Source organism: Mobula birostris, chromosome 7, assembly GCF_030028105.1.
Source record: "Mobula birostris isolate sMobBir1 chromosome 7, sMobBir1.hap1, whole genome shotgun sequence".
In the NCBI taxonomy this organism is placed as follows: domain Eukaryota; kingdom Metazoa; phylum Chordata; class Chondrichthyes; order Myliobatiformes; family Myliobatidae; genus Mobula; species Mobula birostris.
The window spans coordinates 143,093,124-143,117,744 of record NC_092376.1 but is presented as its reverse complement, the minus strand read 5'-3'; the positions used below and the strand labels follow the sequence as shown (position 1 = coordinate 143,117,744).

The window sequence follows — 24,621 nt, the reverse complement described above, 5'->3', positions numbered from 1 at the left end:
TATCCATGCCAATATATTTCCTGTAACACCATAGGTATTTACCTTGTTAAGCAGCCTCATGTGCAGTACCTTATCAAACATCTTCTGAAGATCCAAGTAAATGACATCCACTGCCCTTAATAATAAACACCAACCCTTTCCCAACCACTGAGGTTAGGCTAATTGGCCTATAATATCCTTTCTTTTGCCTTCCTCCCTTCTTAAAGAGTGGAGTGACATTTGCAATCTTCTAGTCCTCCAGGACCATGTCAGAATCAAGTGATTCTTGTAAGATGATGACCAATGCGTCCATTATCTCTTCAGCAACCTCTCTTAGGACTCTGGGATGTAGTCCATCTGGTCCAGATGACTTATCCACCTTTGAGTTTGCCTGGCACTTTTCCCTCTGTAATAGCAATGGCACTCACTCTTACTCCCTGAATCTCCCTATACCTTTGCCAGAAAACAACCTATCCTAATTCATATTTGCCAGATCCCTTCTGAAACTATCAAAGTTCTTCAACTTAGAATCTCAACCCAAGGACCAGACCTATCCTTCTCCATAATTATCTTGAAATTAATGGCATTATGATCACCTGATGTGTACACAAACCTCTAAACCCACCCCCTAAAAGGAGATTACAGTCGTATCATACTCTCGCTAGTTGGCAACTCTATGTATTGATTAAAGAAACTTTCCTGAACACACTTGACAAACTTTATCCCATCCAGCCCTTTCACAGTATAGACGTCCCAGTCAATAAGTGGAAAGTTAAAGTCACCTACTATCACAACCTTATGTTTCTTGCAACAGTCCGCGCTCTCCTCAAATTTGCTCCTCTAAGTCCTGCGGACTTTTGTGTGGTCTATAGTATAGCCCCATTAACGTGGTCATACCTTTCTTATTCCTCAGTTCCACCCATATGCCCTCAGAAGACCAACTGTCCAGCCTGTCTGAGCATTGCTATGACATTTTCCAAGACTGGTAATGCCAACCTTTCCTCTTTAATTTCTCTCACTCTATCACACAAAAAACAACAGAACCCCCAGAACATTGAGTTGCCAATCTTGCGCCTCCTGCAACTAAGTCTCACTACTGGTTATACTCTCATAATTCCACATACTGATCCATGCCCTAAGCTCATCTACCTTTCCTACAATACTCCTTACATTGAAATATACACAACTTAGAATATTAGTCTCACCATTCTCAAACTTATGATTCCTGACTTTGTATTTTAGGCTTAGCAACATTTTTCCTCACAACCACTCCACTATCTGCCCTGGAGCTCTGGATCCCATTCCCCCTCCACCTCTAGTTTAAATCTTCCCCCCCCCCAACCTTCCAGTATTAGCAAACATTCCCATCAGGATATAAGAATATTAGTTCCCCCTCCAGTTCAGTTGCAAACTGTCCCATCTGTGCAAATCCCAACTTCTCCAGAAGAGAGCCCAATGATCCAAAAATCAGAAGCCCTCCCTCCTGCAAATCTCTTCAGGCATATGTTAAACTGTATGATCTACTTACTTCTGGCCTCACTGGCACCTGGCATGTGTAGCAATTCTGAGATCACAGCCCTACAGGTTCTGTCCTATGATTTAGCACCTAACTCCCTGAACTCATTTTGCAAGACCTTGTCACCTTTCCTACCCATGTCATTGCTACCATCATGGACCACGGCCTCTGGCTGCTCACTCTCCCACTCAAGAACGCTGTGGACTTGATCGGAGTCATCTGTGACCTTGGTACCCAGAACATAATATATCATCTGTGAATCTTGTTCTCGTCTATAGAACCTCCTGCCTGTTCCCCTAACCAATGAATCTCCTATCGCGACAGCTCACCTTCCCTCCCTCACCTTTCCTTCTGAGTCAAGGAGTCAGATTCAGCACCAGAGACCTGACCCCTGTGGCTTTCCTCGGCTTGGTCACACCCCCCCCCACCCCCAACAGTATCCCAAGTGATACACCTGTTACCAAGGGAATGGCCACAGCCATTCCATATTGACTGCCCATCCCTTTGCCCCTCCTGACAGATACCCAGCTACCTGTGTCTTGCATCTTGAGTGTAACTACCTCCTAAGATCACCTGTTGATCAATCCCTCATCTTCCTGAATGATCCGAGTTCATCCAGTTCCAGCTCCAATTCCTTAAGGTCTGAAAGAAGCTGCAGCTGGATACGCTTCTTGCAGTTGCAGTCACCAGGGACACTGGAGGTCTCCCCGCCTTCCCACATCTCACATTCCACTATCCTGTCTGTCCCTACTGCTGTAACTGTGCATCAAGAAAGAAAGAATTAAACAAAAAAAAACCTACTTCTCCAGCACCCGCTTATTAAGGTCATTCCTGGACCTGCCTGCTTGGCGAGGAGGGAATGGAAAGGACATCTGGCGGTACATATCACCAGCTGGCTATGTTTTGCCTCATCTCCACAATGAAGGCAACCCTACAAAAAACCATCTGGCTTGTTCTGAGAAGCCATCACCAAGGGTGGAAGAAAGGACAAAGATCTCAAATTCTTTACTTTGTTCAATTGCTGAAATTGCTCACTTCCTGAAGAGGTGACTTTGGCAGCAGCAATTTATTTCTCCTCTTCTAACTTACCTCTAGGGTGCTGCAAGTGTACAACCATTCAGACCGAGGTCATAGCCAACGAGTGCTTATTACAATAGATGATTAAGTGCTCAGTGAGTGTGTTCTGGAAAGGGGTCAAAAAATGGCTACATCTAAAATGTGGAGAATATGCCTGCGTTAAACAGAAATATCTGTAGGAGAGATTTGAAGAACAAACTGCAAAATCAGGTTCAAAGCTGTTTTCTTCTGAGAATGGCAAGAGAAGTCATGTAATTCACCACACTGTACGTATGTGCCAAGGAAAACAGTAATTCAAATACAAAACTTACCAGTGGCTCCTCTTCTTCCTGTTTTGCCTCGCTTCCCTGGGGGACCTAAGGGTAAAGATCGAAGAGACTCAACTTCTGTTCACTGTTGGATCTAAGGAATGTTTTCTTTAATTCCATTATTGAACCCTGTTGCACTTCTCCCTTCAGAACGGAATACTTTCAACTAGAGTTACAGTACATACCATCTGGCTTCTGCAAACTGCAGAGCAGGTACCCTGTTGATGGCACATTCCTGGGAGTTTTAGCTAAAGTTTATTATCATAAGTTAGTTCAGTCAAAGAATGGAGAATTATTTGTAAACATCAAAAATTATAACTAAACTACTGCTGCTCACAGATGAATCTCATGAAGGATATCTTTAATCTGCTCCACCTTCCAGCAACACAAGCCATGGAATTCCTTACAAATGCTACTTTCTACAGCAGTTTTGGCAAACTAATAATAGAAAAGCAATATCAGGTCTCAGATATTTTCTGAACACAGTAGGTGGACAAGAAAAAAACCTTTCTGCCACTGAAAGTCAATTTTATGGCCAGCCGAGGCAAATTCTTCAAAATTACAGATTACTCATAATTTTGCTTTGTTTTAACTTCTTTTAATCAATCATGTGTTTTTTTGTTAAACGTGACATAATTGTGTGCAGAAATCTATTCTCAGCTAAATGACGGATCACAGTCAATTGAGCCTATTTACCAACATATGGTGTTCATCTAAAACATATTATTGAACACCTATGCAGGAATATGTAAACCAAACAACAACAAGTTCACAGCGAGACGATGCAAGTTCAGATTCCATATGGACTGAAGTTTGTTCACCAAATTATTTTGTCACATAGCAATTTGCGAGGCAGTTCACTGGAAATAATTTTTTTGTTTCGCTGGTAATGAAAGAAGCTAATTTCCTACTAGGACTCCTCATTTCCTTGGGAGAGAAACCCAGCTTTAAAACATGGGATACAAATGGCATGTGGATGCTGCCCAAAGTCTTAACTTTGTGAAAATCTCACTGTTTGATGTGCTGGTGTGGATTTTTCTTTACATTTAATTTTTCATGCTTTCTGTGCTTATTACAATTTTTTATTGCAATTTTGAACCTGATAGAATTGAGTATAGTAAACCTTTATATGCATAATGATTTTAGTTTAGTTTTATTGCAAACTTCATTTTCAAAGGTGTCTTTTGGGGCATCATTCATTTGTAGTGACTTGCTGCTGTTTAATATCAAATCATTATTTGCGTTTCATGTAGTTTCAGCATCCGGCATTATGTTACGATTATTTTGATTTTGATTATTTTGGGGGATACATTTGGGGTGGCGGGGTGGGGAAACATTTCTACCAAAGGAGGTTTAAAGTGCTCCTTTCTTTCGTTAGTCTGCAGCTCACCCTTGGGCAAGGTGTAATACCTACTTAGCCCCTCCCGATCAGGGTCATGTGAAGCCACGGGATAGTTGTATGAACAACTGGTGCATATCACAAGGCCTGGTTATGTGACCACTGACACCAGGCAGACAATCCTTGAAGAGGATTGATAATGGCTGGGGTCCCCATCCTGTAAAGGCATTGCCCATAAGGCGGCAATGGCAACGGAGTCCTGATGAAGGGTTTTGGCCTGAAACGTCGACTGTTGACTCTTCTCCATAGATGCTGTCTGGCCTGCTGAGTTCCTCCAGCACCTTGTGTGTATTACTTTGATTTCCAGCATCTATAGAATTTTCTCTTGTTTGTGAGAAAGCAATGGCAAACCACTTCTATAGTCTAACTTGCCAGGAACAATCATGGTTAAAGACTATGATCATGCACGTCATACAACACAGTACTTAATGATGACGATGGGAGATACAGTGGCTTCAAAGAGAGATTCCCTCCAGGTTTTAAAATATTATATTTGTGGTGATATCACGTGCAATGACGTGCCAATACATGATTGGACAGAACACTGAGCATGTGCGGGGTTTGCCAGAATGTTTCAGCACGTGGCAGGGTTAAGACGTGTTTGTTTATTACTGTTTCTTGTTTGTTTCTTCCAGAATATGATTCTTTACTGTTAACCCACGGTACATTTAAATAGAAGTAACATAACAGTATTGTTTGGTAGAATTGATTCCAACAGGGTGTGAATCATAGTGGTCGCAGTGTAACAATGTTAGACTGCAGGTAAAACTATATTACGAATTCCGAAACTAAAATATAAACATCTGTTTTCAGTGGAATATTTTGTATGAAAATATTCTAATATGTTGTGATGATATCTGAGCAAAGTTGTTTATCAGACAGGAGAAACAAAATTGGAAAAGAGCCTAGAAATTTGAATGCATTCTTTTTCCCTGGTTACTGGTCTGAAAACCAATTACTGTATTTCCAAAAGGGGAATAAAAACTGTGGCCATTGACACATTGAACTGTGTCACTCTGTAGGGAGCTCTACAAAGGAAAGCAGGTCGATGGGACATAGAAGTGTGCATTGTTGCTTCAGGAAGATTGTCAGGAGTTGTAATTGGCTGGAGCTGGAGCAGGGTGGCAGGGTCAAAGGTGCGACCCGATGTTGACAGTGCAGGCAGTTGTTTTTTTGGGAAATCCTGTTGGAATAAATTAGGTGAATAATTGCAATGATTTTTGTGAACAATATTCACAAAACACCACTGTCTGCTGTGGAGGAGAGAACAAATATTTAGGGGGCTGGATGGGTTGCCATTAAATGGACTGCTTCAAGCAGGTTGGAATTAAGCTTCTTGAGCGTTGTTCGAAGTACTGAGGGCTGTAATGTGCATAGTTGGACATTGAGCCTGCATTGGACTTCACCGGAGCATTGTATGAGGCAGAGGACAGAGGAGCAGGATGAAAAATTGAAGTGATTGGCAATAGGAAACTCAAGAGTCACCCCTGCAGACTGAACAAACATGTCCCGCAAAGCCATCTTCCAATCTATGTTTGACTTTTCTAGTATAGAGGAGACTACATTAGAGAACAAAGGCATCCATCAGTGAGTTCCTCACTGTCCAGGACATGCCCTCTTCTCATGTCCACCATTAGCGAGGAGGTACAGGAGCCTGAAGATGCACACTCAACACTTCAGGAACAGCTTCTCCCCTCCACCCTCAGATTTCTGAACACAACTTCACTATTTTGCTTTCTTTTTGCACTACTTTATTATATATTTCTAATGATAAATTATACTAATTTGCCTTGCCCTGTATTGCTACCACAAAACAATAAGTTTCATGAGATACACTGGTGATGATAAAACCAGATTCTGATTCTGACACCGTGAGCAGCAAATGGAGAAGTGGAAGTGGTGAATGATTGCTTCACCTGTAAGGAGCTTTTGGGCTCACTCTTTGGTGGAAAGGGAAGAGATAAAAAGGGAGTGACAAAAAACAACAAAATGTACACAGCAAAATATGGAATTTGCCAAAGCACTCAAAGGATTACCTAAAGGAATTCATTAAGACAATTGGAAGTGTGTGATGGTAGTTAGCAACCTGCTGTGAAAATATATGATGCCACTTTTAAAATAACATGGAATGATTTCAGTATAAATTAGTTCAGGGACAATGAGTTGAAGCTCAAAGAAAAATCAATATTTACAATTAGTAATAATAATTTAACATGGGATGAACTTTGTGAGGGTTGTAAATTGACTTGCTGTGGACAGGAAGTAATTTACAGTAAAACACATATATGCACCTATTAAAAGGCATTAGAACTATCTGAGCTAAGATGTAGCAGAAATAGCCAAATGATGACAGTAAATACAACAACATATAGAAATGTAATATAAAAAGTGAAAAGGAAGTACCCTGGCCTATGCAAGGAACAACATCATAACATTGGTGTATGAATTTGTTAAGCTGCTGTTGATCTCACAAATAATTTCACTTAAAAATGACCCTGAAAATCAAAAGCCAGAACAACATCATCAAAAGTTGCCATGCAATTAAAATAAAAAAGAGAAAACAATAGGATAAGAGAAAGAGCATCTGGTCTTCAGGTCTGCCCCGTCATTCAAAATAGTCATGAATTTTGGTCCCAGCACTCAGCCCCTTTTCTGTCAATTCCACAAAGCCTTCAATTCTCCAATTTCTCACAAAATATCTACATCCACTTTAAATATTTCCAGTGATCTAGCCTCCACAACTCTTTTGCTTAAAGAATTTCAGAGATTCCTCTCATTCTGCACGAAGAAATTTCCTAGAGGTCTCAGTTTTAGAAGAGATCCACTTTCAACTATCAAGGGCACGACTTGAAGATTGAAAGACGTCCATTTAGAACAGAGATGTGGAAAAATTACTTTAGTCAAGGGTGGTAAATCTGTGGAATTTGTTGCCACAAGTGGCAGTGGAGGCCAAGTCATTGGGTGCATTTAATAGAGAGATAGATAGGTTCTTGATTAGCCAGGGCATCAAAGGGTATGGGGAGGAGGCAGGGAATTGGGGATGACTGGAAGAATTGGACCAGCCCATGATTGAATGGCGGAGCAGACTTGATAGGCTCAATGGCTATGGTCTAACTCTGTCCCTTGTTGAGACTTTTCCATTGGTGCAACCATAACAATGTCAACTTTGTCATACCCCCCTTAAGAATTTATTTCAAGACCATCCCACTTTCATTTAAACTTCAAAGAATACCTATCTAACTGATTCAGTCATTTCTGATAATGACAACCTTCCTATCCCAGCAATTCCATCCAAACTATTTCCATGTCAGGATCCACTGTCTCTTTAGCAGTACTCAATATTGCATTGATATATTCTTGATTAACAATGCTACCTCTCCTCCTTTCCCATTTTGCTGATTTTCTTAGATCACTGAATAACTTGGAATATTGAATTCCTGGTCTTAGATAGCCTGTAACTACTCTAATAGTAAGTAAAATCAAACTGACTTAACCTGCTTGTGCTGTTATCTCATCTATCTTGTTACAAATGAAGTAATTCATTCCAAAGAAGAGCCATAGTTTAACATGTTACAAGTTTTGTTCTGGATTCACTTTCTCCTGCACAATTTTTCATATATTTCTGCCTCTTCCTATCAGGCTTGGATTTTCATTCTCTGCTGCCATTCCAATTGCACTGGGACCAGTACTTCATCAATCAGAATCTATTTCTCCCACACCAAACTTTGATTTGCTTGTTTACTTCTCTAATTATAATTATCCTCTGCAAATCTGGCTGTGGCTCAGGTAATAATCCAGAGATTATGATCACGCATCGTCTTAAAGTTTATTCATAAACTCTCAGCAAAACCAATTTGTTCAATGTGACCATGTTGTTTACGAGAACTCAGCCAAGGTCCACCTATGATGTCATGAGCACTTGGCCAATGAGAGGATGACATGCAACAACTGCATTAGCACCCTCATTCCCAAAAATATATCCTGATTGATACTAATCTATTTGATGGAATCACTAGCCAGCAAAAGATGTACACCAGTTTGTAGCAGAAAAGGTAGACAATGCTGAAGATCCCAATATGATAAAGGAAAATGTAATACAAATGCCTCTAGAGATATTCTGAAGCTATCTTAGGAAAGTAAGAGTTTCTGGTAATGAAGTAACAAGAAGTGCATTTGAAAAGAATTCAATGATAATGGGTAATTCGTGAATCTGCAGCTGTTATGCTTGATTCCTACATGATTTAGATAATAATTCATTGAATATTTCAGAGGAATAAAACTTATTGAATGGTGGAGGACGATTGAGGCATCTTGGCCCAAAACATCAACTGTTCATTTCCCTCTTTAGATGCTGCCTGACTTCCTGAGTTCCTCCATCATCTTATGTGTGTTGCTCAAGATTTTCAGCAATTGCAGAATCTCTGTTGATTGAATAGTGGACCAAGATTGAGGGTTTTGTTTTTTTTTTTGTTCCTAGCACCATAACACCAAATTTTAACAAAGGAACAAGAAAACTTTTCTGAAGCAACTAATTAATTTCTGGAATCTGTTTAAGCACTTGCCCATTTATATCCAAAGTGCCTGATTGAATTTTCTTGCAAATGCTAGCCCTCATAGCATTGCTACTTTGTTTAATAACATTATTTAGTGCAAACAATTTCTCCAAAGACAAGTGAATCCAAGTTTATATTTTATTGCTAATTTTCAGTTGGAGTTAAACTAACTGCTTGATTTCATTCATTAGTGTACATTTGGAAGCATGTGCATGTTGTTCTGTTCAGCACGTCTTCTCATTTACAGGGCCATTATTACAAGCATTCAGGAAGCAAAATACCATTGATCAGAAATCATTAATATTTCCTGAGTGTCCATTATAGAAAATTCTATACACTTAAGAAATAGATCCAAATAAAACCTCACGATTATGAATTATCTGAATTCAAAACAGTAATTAAAATTGTACCCAGTGTCTCTAACACTGATATATTATAAAACAGGAATACAAGTAAAAGGAAAGAGAATAAAAGAGAAGATGAACAAAAAAATTGATTTGAATAATACTGTCTAAATAGTACTAGCAAAAATTAAATGGAAGTGGCCAATCTCCATTTCAATGATCACTTTTGCTTAACCTTAATTTTATTTGGAAAAGAAACCAATGGTGTATTTATACCCCAACCTATCCATGGAGAATTAATCTTCCCAGATGAAGTATTGGTTTGAACTAAAGTCAAATATTCAGCATTCTCAAAGATTGGCATTAATAAGAGACACAAACATTATAACTAATACCAAGCCTAACATGTCTTCAAAGTCTGCTGATTTATGTTTTAATATGCATGTTTGGAAGTCAAATTGTTCTACTGCTGGAGGCTCAAACTTGATCTTATTATTTGCTCATGACATACCATGACTCAGCACAAGTCAATTTCTTAGGCCACACTGCTCAGTATTTTATTACATGATTTGCATTTAACAGGAAGCTTGTGTTAAACTTGCATCTTAAAATGCTTGAGAAAGATCAGCAACTACATTCCCTGTAAAGTGAATAGTAATGAGAATGTATGACCTAAAAAGTCTAGAATTATATTTAACTACTAGTCAAAAATACTTTTAAGCTTCAAAGTGCAAGGTAAATTAAGCAGCTTGTTCTAGAACAATGCGTTCATCAATTTCCTATTTGGTTTTATAAGAATTGTTAATGTTAATCTGTGACATTTTTGTATTCACGTTAGAAACCACTATTCATTACCCTTTTAATAATTGTAAGTCTTTATTCTAAAAGATAAAAAAGATTACATCCTTCTTGTAAATGGGATGGAAACTCCCATTCAACCACACACTTAGAATATCGAGCCTGGATATTTCTATGATGGAAAAAGCACAAGCTAGAAATGTGCTTTGTGGTCTCAGGTCTAATAGGGCTGGTGTGTAGCAGCATTCTATTAAAGATACACCCAGCCACACATTTCTCTGAGTTTCAGGGTATGTTGAAGAAATAACTGGTCCCAGTTTTAGCCACGTGCATTTGATTACGCTGCAACAACATAATCTTCCACTTACGGCACTCCATGTCAGTACACACTATTATTGAAAAAGACCCAATTCTTGCCGGCTGGTGGCACAGTGAGATCAGTGCCAGACTCTGGAGCGAAGGTTCCCGAGTTCGAATCCAGCTCGGGCCACCCCCGAGCATGCTCTCCATCCGTGCCGGGTTGAGTGTTGAGCTAGCCACTCAGTCTCGTAAAAAATACAAGGGTCAAGTCAGGAACCTTCATAACGTGACCCGGTTAATCCTCTTACCACGTGTCAGACAAGAATGGCTGCATATCTGGTATGACACGCTTAAAAAAAAACAATTCTTGATGTGTAAGAAATTGTTTAAGAAGGCACAGCTGAAGTAAGACTACTTGTTACGTGTTCTCGATACATCTTCAGACTTGTTTTAGGTTTTAGAAAAATGCACTAACAATTGTATTCACTAAGCATTTTCCTGCGTTTAACATGTGCAGTCAATAATTCACAAAGGACTTTCTGGTGAGAATTCTACATCCATCCAAGAAAGAGGGCAGCTAGAAGCTGTAAGGAAGCCAGATTATTCATGCAGTGTAAGAAAATTACCAGCCTATTCATCCAGCAGGATCCCTTAAATCCATGCACGGACTGTAGACTTCAAATTCTTGCGGCGGTCAGACCCATACAAACCAAATGAGTTGCACCTCAACGGTACTGAGGAAATTATTAACTTCAGAAGGAGGAAACTGGAGGTCCACATCTGAACCAGACCTCACTGGGGGATCAGAAGTGGAGAAGGTCAGCAACTTTAAATTCCTCGGTGTTATAATTTCAGAAGATCAGTCCTGGGTCCAGCACATCAATGAAATTACAACAAAAGCATGGCAATGCCTCTACTTTCTTATAAGTTTGTGAAGATTTGGCATATCATCTAAAACGCCGACAAACTTCTATAGATTCGTGGGGAGTATATTGACAGGTTGCATTACGGCCTGTATGGAAACACCAATGCCCTTGAATAGAAGTGCCCATAAAAAGTAGTGGATACGGCTCAGTCCATCATGAATAAAGCCTTCTCTCCCACCATTGAACACATCCACACCGAGCGCTGTCGCAGGAAAGCACCATCCATCATCAAAACTCCACCACCCAGGTCATGCTCCCTAGGAAGGTGGTACAGGAGTCTCAGGACCCACACCACCAGATTCAGAAACAGTTATTACCCCTTAACCTTGAACCGGAGGGGATAACTTCACCCAACTTCACTCACCCCATCACTGAACTGTTCCCACAACCTATGGACTCATTTTCAAGGAGTCTTCATCTCTTGTTCTTGATATTTATTGCTTGAATATTATTCTTTTTGTATTTGCACATTGTTATCTTTTGTATATTGGTTGGGGGGGGTCTTTCAATGATTCTATTGTATTTCTTGTATTTACTGTGAATGTCTGCAAGAAAATGAATCAGGCTTGTTTATGATGACATAGGTACTTTGATAATAAGTTTACTTTGAACATGGCTGTAGGAGTGGTTGAGTTTGGTCATACTATGGAGGAGGGTTTAAATTACAAGTTGGGTGGAGATGGGAATCGAGTGTAGCTCTAGAAAAGAACAAAGCACAAAGGATAGAGAGAGTAAGATAACATCAGAGTAAAATGTAGCTCAGTATTAAATCATACAGTATCTTAGTGTTTCATTCTCTTAACGAAGCAAGTTTACTGTGGAATGTATGGAGACAGAAAGCTTCGAAAGTGAGATTAGCATTTGATATTTACCAGGTTTTTAATTATAGCAATTGAGCACCTGGTCCAGGTAATTTTCAGTAAATGAAAAGGAAAAAATCTGCATATAGTGGAAGCATTAAGTAAAAACAAAAATGCTAGAAGCACTAGGCAAGTCAGGTATCATCAGTGGACATGGAAACAGAATTCATGTACCAGGCAGAAGGAACTTAGAACTGAAACAGAAAGAAAACAAGTTAGTTTTAATACATAGGGATAAAGTGTTAGATAACAAAAAGGGAACGTTTCTGATAGGGTCAAGCCAAGATACTGTTGAGATAAGCTCTTGATGTTTGGTTAATGAGGACAGTTAAGAAGAGAGAGTGAAAAAAACACTGAACAACATAAAAGCTCTGTTATTAGGAAAGTTGTGAAGTGCAGTGTAGTTGGAAACACTTGGCAGATTTGACAAGTGGACAAGGAAACAGAGCCAATTTTACAGATGGATGACAGACCGCAGAACTGGCCAGATCTGACACAGAAACTGAGTTACTTGCAGTTGTTGAATTTGATGTTGATTCACAATGTCATCTCGGAGAAACTGAATGTAGTTGGGTGACCATGTTACAGAGTACCTGCTACTAAACTGTAGAGATAACACTGGGCTTTCAGTTGACTGGAACTTCAATTCTCCATCCCACTCTCACCCTGCTCTATGTGTCTGTGGCTTTCCGCATTGTTACAAAAAGGCTCGATGCAAGCTTCAGCAATGGCACCTCATCAGCTGGGCATCTTATGGACATTTAGATCCAATGTCAATCACAGCAGTTGGCTTCAAAATGATAAAGTCATGCAAGCTTCCTCAAAAAGTGCAGTTGGCTACAGGATTTATTTTGTGAGGCCAAAGGCTATCTGAACATTAGGGAATGATTGTCTTTGCAGTTCAAGAACAGCTCTAGAATCACATGATGTCTGAGGTATCATGAATATTCTCATCTCTACTTGAACACTAGGGAAATTTGCTCATAGGCCAGGCTTATATAACAGCAATGTCTGTAGCTTTCCACTCGAGAGGGAGGAATCGGCACCCCAGCAGTGGAATTTACAAAAAACAAAATATGGCATATGTAGTTACTGCTTCTGCCAAAAATGACGCTAAAATTAAATTCATATCACCCCATAATGCTTTTCACTGCAGACAGTAGCTTAGGCATAGTTGTGGCGAAAGTTCTCCCCGCAACATGTTTCAGATCTCTCACCACTTACTCAGAAAACTGCACTCTTCAGAAATGTGGAATATTGCTTCTGAAAACTCTTGGAAGTTAGTCTCTCACTGCCAAGGATCTTCTTAACTCTTCTTTTGACTTCCACTTTTGAGAGTGATTACACCTTCTGCTCAGTCGTACTGGAGGCCCAGTAGCTGAAGCCAACGATATCCAGCCAAACACACTCCAAAACCTCTGCTATCTTCAACACTGTAGTCTATTTAATATCTCAGTAATATTGTAAATATTGTTTGATTAAGCAAACATCATTATGGGTTACATATGAGAAGTACATGAATGGCATACACTATTATGCCACCAGTCATATGTGAGTGTCTCACTAAATAAAAGGGAGGGAAACACCAACAAATTGATCATGTGTGTGCGACAGACACACACACAGACACACTAGTATTTTGAAGCAAACGAAATACCAAAGAAAAACTAGTGCCAGTATTATTGAGTATAATGGGTAAAAAAGCATACAGTTTGGTTAGAAATTTTATCTGCTTGAACCAAACCAGCCGAAACAAGCTTTGCCGATATCGCGAATGTACTGCAAAAGCATTTAGAGATGAAACCATTATCAATTGTAGAACACTTTAGGTTTCAGAAGCAGAAACAAAAGGAAGGTACTCCATTTCTGCTTACGTGACTGAATCGAAGAAATTGTCCAAGCATTATCAGTTCAGTAATGGGCTTAATGATACACTGAGATTGTTTCATTTATTGAATCTTACAAGAAAGCATTCGAAAATAGCTCCTAACTGAACCACAGCTTGCATTTAAAAGAGCAGTTGAAATTACTGTATCAATAGAAACAGCAGTCAGGAATGTAAGTGAGCGTGAAGTCTAAATGGAAGCATCCCTATCTGAACAAATAGTGTTACCATTGTAGCAGGTGCTCACATACACAAGATCAATGCAGATTTAAAGGTGAAACTTAGTAGGACAAATGCAACAAATAGGACACATACAAATAGCACATTGGGCACACAAAAATAAATGGGCAGTACATCGAAGAGATGAAGCTAAAAAGTCAAGTTGCAGTTTCAAAAGGAGCTGTAATCGGCATGCTGTTGATGAACAATCTGAGAGGGACACAGGGCTGGATAGCCTTGAGATTTAAAATATGAAAACTAACAAGAGACAAGTAATATGGCGTACATCAGAAGTGAACGGCAAATTAATTAAAATGGAATTGGACACAGTTCTGGCTGTTCCAGTTATTCCACAAAATGAGCTTGAATGGTATTTCAAAGATATTGAACTGAAACCTTCACATATTCGAAGAACTTATACTGGAGAAAAGATAACTCCTGTGGGAATGACATTTGTAACAGTGAAATACAATAACCAACAAGCCACATTGGGCTTGTATGTGATAAAAACAGGAGGGCCAACATTGTGGGGGCATGATTGGCTGAGACAACTACATTTTGATAAAGATCGATCCACCATTTGCACGCCACACTCCATGCAATAGTCAACTGAAAGTGAATTAAGAAAGGTACTGGATGATGCTACAGTGTTCAAGGATGGCGTTGATCAAGCAAACGAACCAAACAAATCAAGGGTAAAATAGCGTTTAATGAAAATGCCACACGAAAGTTTTGCAAAGCATGTCTGACTCCTATGTATTCTTTAATCCAGGCACCACTTGCTGTGGTCACATCACTGATGCACAGGGACTACAAAAGTGTGCTGAGAAAATTCAAGCAGTGGTGGATGATGAACCAAAGCCAAAGGACGTGTCACAGGATTTTAAAAATTACTATAACCAGTTCCTGCCAAACCTGGCTACTGCACTCCACTTCTTGAACTCAATACTACAGACCGAGAAGAAATGACATTGAAAAAGCAGTGTGTGACATGTCTTTCAAATAGGCAAAGGAGAGTGTGACATCAGACACTGTACTCACACATTATGATCCACATCATCTAGTGAAGCTTACTCGTGATGCCTTGGCTTATTGTATTGGTGCAGTCATGCAACACCTTTCCTTACCACTGCAGAGAAAAATTATTTCGATAAAGCGGTCCCCCAATTTATGACGTGCCTCAGCAATGTAGAAGAGGCCACATTGTGCGCACTGGACACAACAGGCAACCCCAGCAGGTTCGCAGGTGAAGTGCTGCCTCACTTGGGGCCCTGAATGGAGGTGAGGGAGGAGGTATTATGGGCATGTGTAATGCCTAGGCTACTTGCAGGGACAAGTGCCAAGAGGAAGATTAGTGGGGACAGACAAATGGACAAGGGAATCATGGAGGGAGCAATCCTTGTGGAAGAGGGGGAGGTAAAGATACGTTTAGCAGTAGGATCTCCTCCTTGCATATCACAATGTGGCACACTCCACAACCAACAACTCGCCAGCTAAGCCGTTCCTGGGTCGTCCCCTGCGCTCACTCTTAGAGCTCCTCAAACCCCATCACAGAAGGAGTCAGCAGGACAAACAGCTGAGACAAATTGAGGGCTCCTCAAACAAGGAGGTTTGATGTTTCACTCCTGGACAAGCAGTCCTGGTGAGGGACCACAGAGGTGATCAAAAGTGGGTACTTGGAAAGATTAAGGACAGAACTGGACCACTCTCTCACATAGTGGAGATTGCGTCTGATGTCATCTGGAGATAACAGAGTCAATTGTTAGGGAAGAAAGGTGTCCAGAGCTATCAGAACACCTTCCTGCAGTTCCCAAATCAACTCCTACAACCAGCAGAGGAGGCTGCAGAACCCGAGATTGTCTCACAGCCACAGTCTCACCTGCTAGGCAGAGTGAACCCCCCACCCTTGTCAGGAAAGGCATTATCTCACAAGAGTAAGAAATCCTCCACAGTGATTAAATATCTAGGCCTGAATGGGACAATTAAAAATATAGTATGCTGTGAATGTCTATATACAGTGCCTATAAAAAGAATTCCCTCTCCCCCCGCCGGAAGTTTTCATGTTTTATTGTTTTACAACATTGAGTCACAGTGGAGTTAATTCGGCAAAATTGACACTGAACAATAGAAAAGACTTTCGTATCAAAGTGAAAGCAAAATTCTACAAATTGTTCTAAATTTATACAATTATTAAACACAAAATACACAATTGATTGCATAATTACTCACCCCCTTCAAGTCAGTATGTAGTAGATGCATCTTTGGCAGCAATTACAGCCTTGAGTCTGTGTGGATAAGTCTCTATCAGCTTTGCACACCTGGACACTGCAATTTTTCCCCATTCTTCTTTATAAAACTGCTCAAGCTCTGTCAGATTGCATGGGGATCATGAGTGAACAGCCCTTTTCAAGTCCAGCCACAAATTCTCAATTGGCTTGAGGTCTGGGTTCTGATGTTTTAAGCCATTCCTGTATAGCTTTGGCTTTGTGCTTGGGGTCATTGTCTTGCTGGAAAACGAATCTTCTTCCAAGACGCAGTTCTCTTGCAGACTACATCAGATTTTCTTCCTGGATTTCCCTGTATTTTGATGCATTCACTTTACCCTCTACCTTCCCAGGCCTTCCAGGGCCTGCTGCAGTGAAGCATCCCCACAGCATGATGCAGCTACCACCATGCTTCACTGTACAGATGGTGTGTTTCTGATAACGTGCAGTGTTTGGCTTATGCTGAAGGGTCTCAGCCCGAAATGCTGACGGTACTCTTTTCCATAGATGCTGCCTGGTCTGCTGAGTTCCTCTAGCATTTTGTGTGTGTTGTTTGATTAAGCATTCTTTGTTGTTTACATAATTCATTATGGGTTATACGTAAAACTAAGTGAATGGCATACATCATTACGCCACAACATGTGGCGTAAAAAAAATAGGGAAATAAATTTAAGTAGACAAATTCATGCTGGCTCCTATGTTATTGTTTGATTAGTTTCCGCAGTTACAAAACATAACAAGCACTATTCAATGCAACGATCTTTCTCTAACAGACTGTGCAAAATACATTCAGGTAATTGATGATCCCTCTAAGTTGCAGGTGTTGTTCAGACATGCATTCCTGTATGTGGCTTGCTCTGACTTCTACATGATTGTACATGAAGCTATTTCACAGCAAAGCATGGCAAATGCATGAACATCATTCAAGGTTTTCGAGTGCTCGGTGCGTTTCACATGAAAGAAGTGATCAAATGTCTCATCGGGCGCTATCTATGCTACACAGCTCCATCATGTTTACTGATCAAATTTATGCCAGAATTCCAATGTAGTTATTAAAGAAAATACACCTCTAGAACAAATTTCAAAGCCATTCAAAAGGGGGGAGGGGTCACTGAACATCTTGGTTGAGGTGCTACCACTCTTGATTAGTTTAAGGAAGGTCTACCTTGGGCATCTATGAATTGGTGTGAACTAATTAGCAGCAAAATAATATACAGTGGCATGCAAAAGTTTGGGCACTCCTGGTCAAAATTTCTGATACTGCGAATAGCTAAGCGAGTAAAAGATGAACTGATTTCCAAAAGGCATAAAGGCACAAAGACACATTTCTTTAATATTTTATGAAAACTTTATTTCCATCTTTTACAGTTTCAAAATAACAAAAAAGGAAAAGGGCCCAAAGCAAAAGTTTGGGCACCCTGCAAGGCAGTAATTAGTAACACCCCCTTTGGCAAGTATCATGCTTGTAAATGCTTTTTGTAGCCAGCTCAGAGTCTTTCATTTCTTGTTTGGGGGATTTTCGCCCAATCTTCCTTGCAAAGGGCTTCTAGTTCTGTGAGATTCTTGGGCCGTCTTGCATGCACTGCTCTTTTGAGGTCTATCCACAGATTCTCGATGATGTTTAGGTCAGGGGACTGTGAGGACCATGGCAAAACCTTCAGCTTGCGCCTCTTGAGGTAGTCCATTGTGGATTTTGAGGTGTGTTTGTGGTGTATATATATATATATATGTTGTAACTGTGTTACCTGTCTGGACACACCCCTCTGCTGACTGCTCCTGTGGCTCCTCCCACAGACCCCTGAATAAAGGCGATTCTGCCACTGCTGCTCCCTCAGTCCGGGGCAGATATTCAGCAGGGACGTGGACCATTTACTGCTAATTAAAGCCTTTCAGTACTTACTCTACTTCCAGTCTTTTGGAGTAATTGATAGTGCATCAGTGTTTAGGTTCATTATCCTGTTGTAGAAGCCATCCTCTTTTCATCTTCGGCTTTTTTACAGACGGTGTGATGTCTGCTTCCAGAATTTGCTGGCATTTAATTAAATTCATTCTTCCCTTTACCAGTAAGTGTTCCCCATGCCACTGGCTGCAACACAAGCCCAAAGCATGACCCACCTGCTTAATAGTTGGAGAGGGGTTCTTTTCATGAAATTCTGCACCCTTTTTTCTTCAAACATACCTTTGCTCATTGCGGCCAAAAAGTTCTATTCAAAAGGTTCAAAAGAACATCTAAGCAAGCCTGATGCATTTTGGAAACAAGTCCTGTGCCCTTTCAAAGTCTTCATTCGAGATATCAGGCTTTAGCCAGGTTTATTCACAAAGAGACTGAGTGAACCTGCACAAAATTACGCTATTCCAGCACATTGACCTTTTGGTAGGCAAATTGCCCAGGTATGGGCTGTCCATCAAACCAGGCCAAATCCCACTAAGACATCTTTTACCCCTCAGATTCAATATTAGTACAGAAACAACCTTTATTTAAAAGGTGAGGTGACAAAATAACTGGAATCAGGGTGCCCTAATAAAACCAAGTTCTCAGTGGTGAGGAAAGAAAGCAATTCAGTGACTGCAACAATATCTGGTACAAAGGTGGACATTTTAGTTGTTTGATCCCAAACAGCTCTTTGCCAGGACAGCATTTTAAAAGCTCTGCTGGGAAGTTCTTATGTCTAATTTTTTGCTAATCAATGAGTATCCAGGCTGGAGCTGACAAATGGCAGCATTTTAAAAACCATAAGAAATGCCAGTCAATTACCTTTTTCAGAAAAGTGAACCTAGATACCTCGCATTAATAGTCATAGGTAATTGAAATCCTCATCTATGCCCTTTTCAATTATAAACTTCCCTATTAAGTTTAAGGCAAAGTGGAAGAACTTGCTGCCATCCAACTGATCAACAGTTGTCCAAGAATCTAAATATCCATTCCCTCCATTACTAGTATACACTGACTATAGATTACGTTATGAATAAATAACTGTTTGTTTGTAACCTAGGCACGCAGGTAATATTGTCAAAACATCTTAACATATTCTGCGAGGGAAGAATAGATAATGTTTTCTTAAAATTAAATATAGTCTTTCTTACAGCTTCACTGACATAATTAAATATACCTATGCATGGAATTAAGTGTGTTTGTTATGCACAGGATGATTAAAAATAGAAATTCACAAGTAATTTAGATCATACAAATTCAATTAACAAAATGAATACAAGAAGATTAGATTAAATGTTAACTTTAGTTTTAAATTTAAGATAGGATTTATTCAGAATCAATTTCTTTCATTTTAAATTAGCTGTACTTCTACAAGCCCTCAATTGAACAATTAAGTTTACTTACAACTTTACTTCACTTTATATAGTTTATTGTCTTGTCATTTTTTCTATAATATAACAAATTACATTCATATTTCTTAATAATAAGCTTGTCTGGCACATTGTCTATCACTAGATCTGACTGCACTATTACATTTCGTTAAGACCACCCTTTTTTAGAAAAAAGGATCATCCAGAAGAGAAGAGAAAATCACAGCTTGTTTTCATTTTTGAAGGGAATCTTGCACTGACATAGTGTTTTGATTCTCCTAGTGATTGGAGTCATACAGGAACTGTGTGCACTTACTTCTTACCAACTGTGTTGCATGATACTTGCTGGCAGAGTAATAGAGGGAAAAAAAGTCTAATGTGTGGTTGAGCTGTGAGAGGAACTGGACATTAAACAGTGAAATATACAGAGGAGGGAGAAAGTTAAAATCTATGCTCCAAGGTGTCCCTGAGACCTTTGTGATGTTCTTTCTTAACTTCCATTATTTTTCTGCTTCCAAAGCAACTAGGTCCTTCTCTTTGTAAGTGTTTTATGACCAAGAAAACCTAAACGGAATTATCTACTTCACAAATGCAACCAAATTATTGTCAATAATCTGCTACTTGAGGCTGCAAATGCTTTCTGTGCCCAGTGCATGTACTGTAACTGTGATTATGTGCAGGATGTGCCGTCTAGTGGCCAAGAGTGGCAGTACAAGCTTACAAATGGACTTCACCATTTATAATAATGTTCCTCAATTTGAAACAAATTCAGTCTTCTAATCAATAAATGCACCTACAAAATAGAGGCCAGTTTGAGTTTACAAGAAATATTTGCAACTGTGATGCAGGTCAATATGGTTGATATGAGTAGCTGTAGAGGGTGAAGAGGAGTACATTAATTCAAGATTGTTCGATGTCCTTTTCCAGTACGCAAGTGTAAAGTAGAATGAAGTCATTGTTACTCTGGATGTAAAGCAGCACAGAAAAAACATAATAATAATGATAAAAGAAACTCAATAAATATAAATAAAATGCCCAACCAATTGTGTGGACAGTAGAGTCAAACTATTTTCATGGTTAAGTCACATCAACAAACAGTTGCTATTCGAAAAGTGTCAGTAGTCGGCTCATTACTTCTGGGGCAGACTATGCATTACAGGGACAGCCCTCACATGCCACACCGGTTAGATAGCATTCCAGCATTTTGAATTACCTGACAAGATGGCTTTCAGCCACCAAGATACAAAAAAAAAGCTAATATAGGCCATCCCTAGATTATGACACCGAATGTATCCAGCTCTTACAATATTAAATATAAAAATTTAACATATGTAGATATATTTGTTCCTATAAACAATAGAAAAGAGTTTTCTCTCTCCACTTTTAGCAATTGTACTTACATGTTATTCTAGTGTGCTTTAGATGCCATTCATTGTAATACTCTGGAAGTATAGTTACCATATTAACTGAGTTTTAGGCATTTTCTGACTTACAGACAAACTTGATTTACGGACGCTGGTATATCAGAACCTGTTCATTACCTAGGGATAGCCTGCATCACTAAAGTACTGCCACATATTTAAAATATCCCATCTGGGCAGAACTGCATACTTGGGATACTTTGCTCATTTTTAAAGAAATGAATAGATATGGAAATGGTTTACACGTAAAGTATACCCTCTAACCTCTTCTTCTCATTTCACTGATGTAACACAGTACACCACATCTTTTATCTTCATTATTTCAATAGAACAGAATGAACTTCATTAGCAAAACACAAAACCTATCACATTATTCTCCCTTTTACAAATAAGCTATTAACATGCCCTCAGGCTCTCATTATGTGATTAAATACCATTGAACAGTTGGTTTCAAATTTGATTTTAGGTGAAATCACTCATACATTAACCAAGCTTGTGGAAGTATTGAGAGTGGGGGGGGAGGGGGGAGGTGGGTCAGATTTGTGGAGAATCTGGAAAAGTGCTGATGGCTAGAAATTACATCTGTTTTTTTTCCTTCAAGCTCAAGTCATACCATTTCCATTACAGATTATCAAAATAAATCACTGTCAATGTCAAAATTAAGCAGCATCTGGATCACAATTGGTTCCACCTTTGATTTGTGCATAAAGTTCACTAAGAGGATAATGCAGACTTTATGTTTTAAATATGTGTCTTTCTCTTTGGACTATTCTTTTCATACATTTAAAAAGGTATCTGCTAATAATCAAAATAAAAATAATGAGACACATTCGCACGTATCATTGAACCCCTCTGATTTAGTACAGTTGGTAACAGCGCTCTTTGCCGCGCCACTGTACTGACGTATTTCAGTGTTCAAACAGCTGTAGAAAGTAGATTATGGAGGCTCATACACAAAGGCTGACACCCAGGTTCGAGAAGGAAGAACTTGTTCAAGGAATTTGTAAAAGGATGTTGGTGATGAGGCACTGAGTTTCAAGGACTCAAGGGTTAAGGATATACATTTTTAAGAGAAAAATGATGCATGCGTTTTAATGCAATGGGATACAGAACAGGGAAGGGAAGCTCCTTCCGATGTCAGTTTGCACAAAAGCAGGGAAGGATTTTAGATAATAATCAATATTTGGGACAAAGATGGAAGTGGATTTCATAGTTTGTAACGACACCTTTGGGAAGCAGAAACCAAATAAAGAACAAATCAATTATACTTCTAATCTTCAAATTATGAATCTGAATTTCATCTTACTTTTTATTTCACCTTGATTGTTCACTTGTTTAAATGAGGATATGTCTTTCAGAAATAAAAATATTTTTAAAACTCTGGCTTAAATGAAGCTATAATTACAGGAACAATCTGTTGTCTAAATCAAACATAGCAATCAACATCAGTTCAGTTAGAAATCTGATTACTGTACTCAGCTCTCTTAAAATATTACATTTCAAACCATCTTACTATATCCTAAACAAGATTATCTCTCAATAATAACATCTGGTTAAAGATAACTACGTTGAGTAGCTTTGTCGAGCACCAAATCTGAAAAGCAACAAAAGTAATTATATGAAAATAACTGGGATTGATTTTTCTCCACAACCCTAATTATAATCATTTTGGCTTTCATTTTCAATAACTGACTCAGAAAAAAACAACACATAATGGATGGATAAAGCCTGCTGGAGGTCTCCACCAGCACCACCCCGAAGACTCATTTTTCAGGCTGCAGTCACCCTTTAGGCAGCAAGAATCTGAGGGCTGCCTCGTCAATGACCGAGGAAGATGGGCAGTGGAGCATCCTAAGAGTCAGGTGGAACTCTTGTCTGCTGCAACACCATCAGCACGTAGCGGAGCAGTCAGCACATTGCTTTATAGTGCCAGTGACCAGAGTTCAGTTCCCACCGCTGCCTGTAAGGAGTTTGTACTTTCTCCCTGTGACTGCGTAGATTTCCTCCAGGTCCTCTGGTTTCCTCCCACATTCCAAATACATGTGTTAGTAAAAGTTAATTGGTTACGGGGTGCATTTGGACACTACAGGCTCATTGGGCCAGAAGGAGCTGTTACTGTACTGTATCCCTAAATTAAATCAAATTAAAAGGCTATCAGTCTGATTTCACATAAATAAAAGGAGTGTGCCGTAGTCTAACTGAGCAAATACTACAGAAGAGAAGCTCACTCACCTGGTGGACAAAGACATTCAGATGAAACTTCTCGAATTGTCCTTACTTTCCCAACTGTGCTAGTTAACTCCTGTGGAGATATTAATTGTACAGTAAAATCCATTTACTATGATTAATTATAACGATTACTTGTGCTTGAATCATAGCTTCCTAAACTAAACTACAAAATGTCTTGTTTGCTCGCATTTGATTCTATTGTAATAATCAGTGTAAGTTATGCTAATCAGTTTCAATTTTCTACATTGATTAGTTTAGCTGTGATGTTTTCATTGTTTAGAGACCAGAAAACCTTTTCACACTACTCCATCTATAACGTTTTCTCCATATTCATAGAGTTTTCCCTTCTTGCACTCCTGCTATGCAAACAATCAGCAAAATAACAATAATATGCAACAAATTCACAAGCGGGAAGAAAGTACTTCATGTGTAATGTGCCAATTGCATATGGACTGCAGCTCTGCTGAATAGCTGAGCAGTAGATTAAACCGCAGACCAGGAAACAGCACAAAATCAGAAAAATGCTGCTCAGCTACTGTCCAGCTGTTCATCTGCACATGTTAAGAAGTGGATGTGTGCCACATCTAGATTTTTAAATACTTCAGATTTTTAAATACTTCAGATTTTTTAATTAGCCAGTCAGTAATGCTTTGAGGTTAAATAATGATGTTCACTTGCACTTTAAGTAGCTTACCGATGCACTAATCATTATGTTGAGCAATTAAAATGTTATTATATTTTAAAATTCATTCCTACTGTTTCTCCATCTTTACAAGTGGACTGATATTTTAGTCTCCACTCAAACCCCAGAATTCCCTTCAGCCAATTTGGACTTAAATAGATACTGAATGTTTTGATCATCAAGTGATTTTGTTAATCAAAAAAGGTAAATAAAATCTTTCATATGCAAGACATCCAAACAAATGACAGCCAATGAAGTAACCTTGAAGTGGAATTGCTCTTGTGATGCAAGAAATATGGAGAAGACAACCATCCACAATGTGATAATGGCCAAATATTTAGTCCTTTTGATGTTGACTGGTATTTATTTAATAGCCAAAATACCTGGGTTAATGCCACTGCTCTTCTTCAAAATAATGACAAGGAATCTTGGAGAGGAAATGGGGTCTGCTTAAACATTTCATCTGAATACCAAGTGTTATTACCTCCTCTAGCAATTATTTAAATACCAAATCAAACTGATTAATGTGGCTGGGTTCCACTATGTTTGTAGGGTACC

General features: G+C 39.2%; 1 protein-coding gene across 1 annotated transcript in view; it reads right to left on the bottom strand.

The window, feature by feature from the left end:
- LOC140200842 (uncharacterized) overlaps nucleotides 1-24,621 on the bottom strand; it is a 173,829-nt gene that overhangs the window by 144,606 nt on the left and 4,602 nt on the right. The window contains exons 2-3 of the mRNA XM_072264474.1: nucleotides 23,385-23,454; nucleotides 2,884-2,928 (exon numbers count right to left, since the gene is read on the bottom strand). Coding sequence (XP_072120575.1) covers nucleotides 2,884-2,928; nucleotides 23,385-23,454 — 115 coding nt within the window. The remainder of the gene's footprint in view (nucleotides 1-2,883; nucleotides 2,929-23,384; nucleotides 23,455-24,621) is intronic.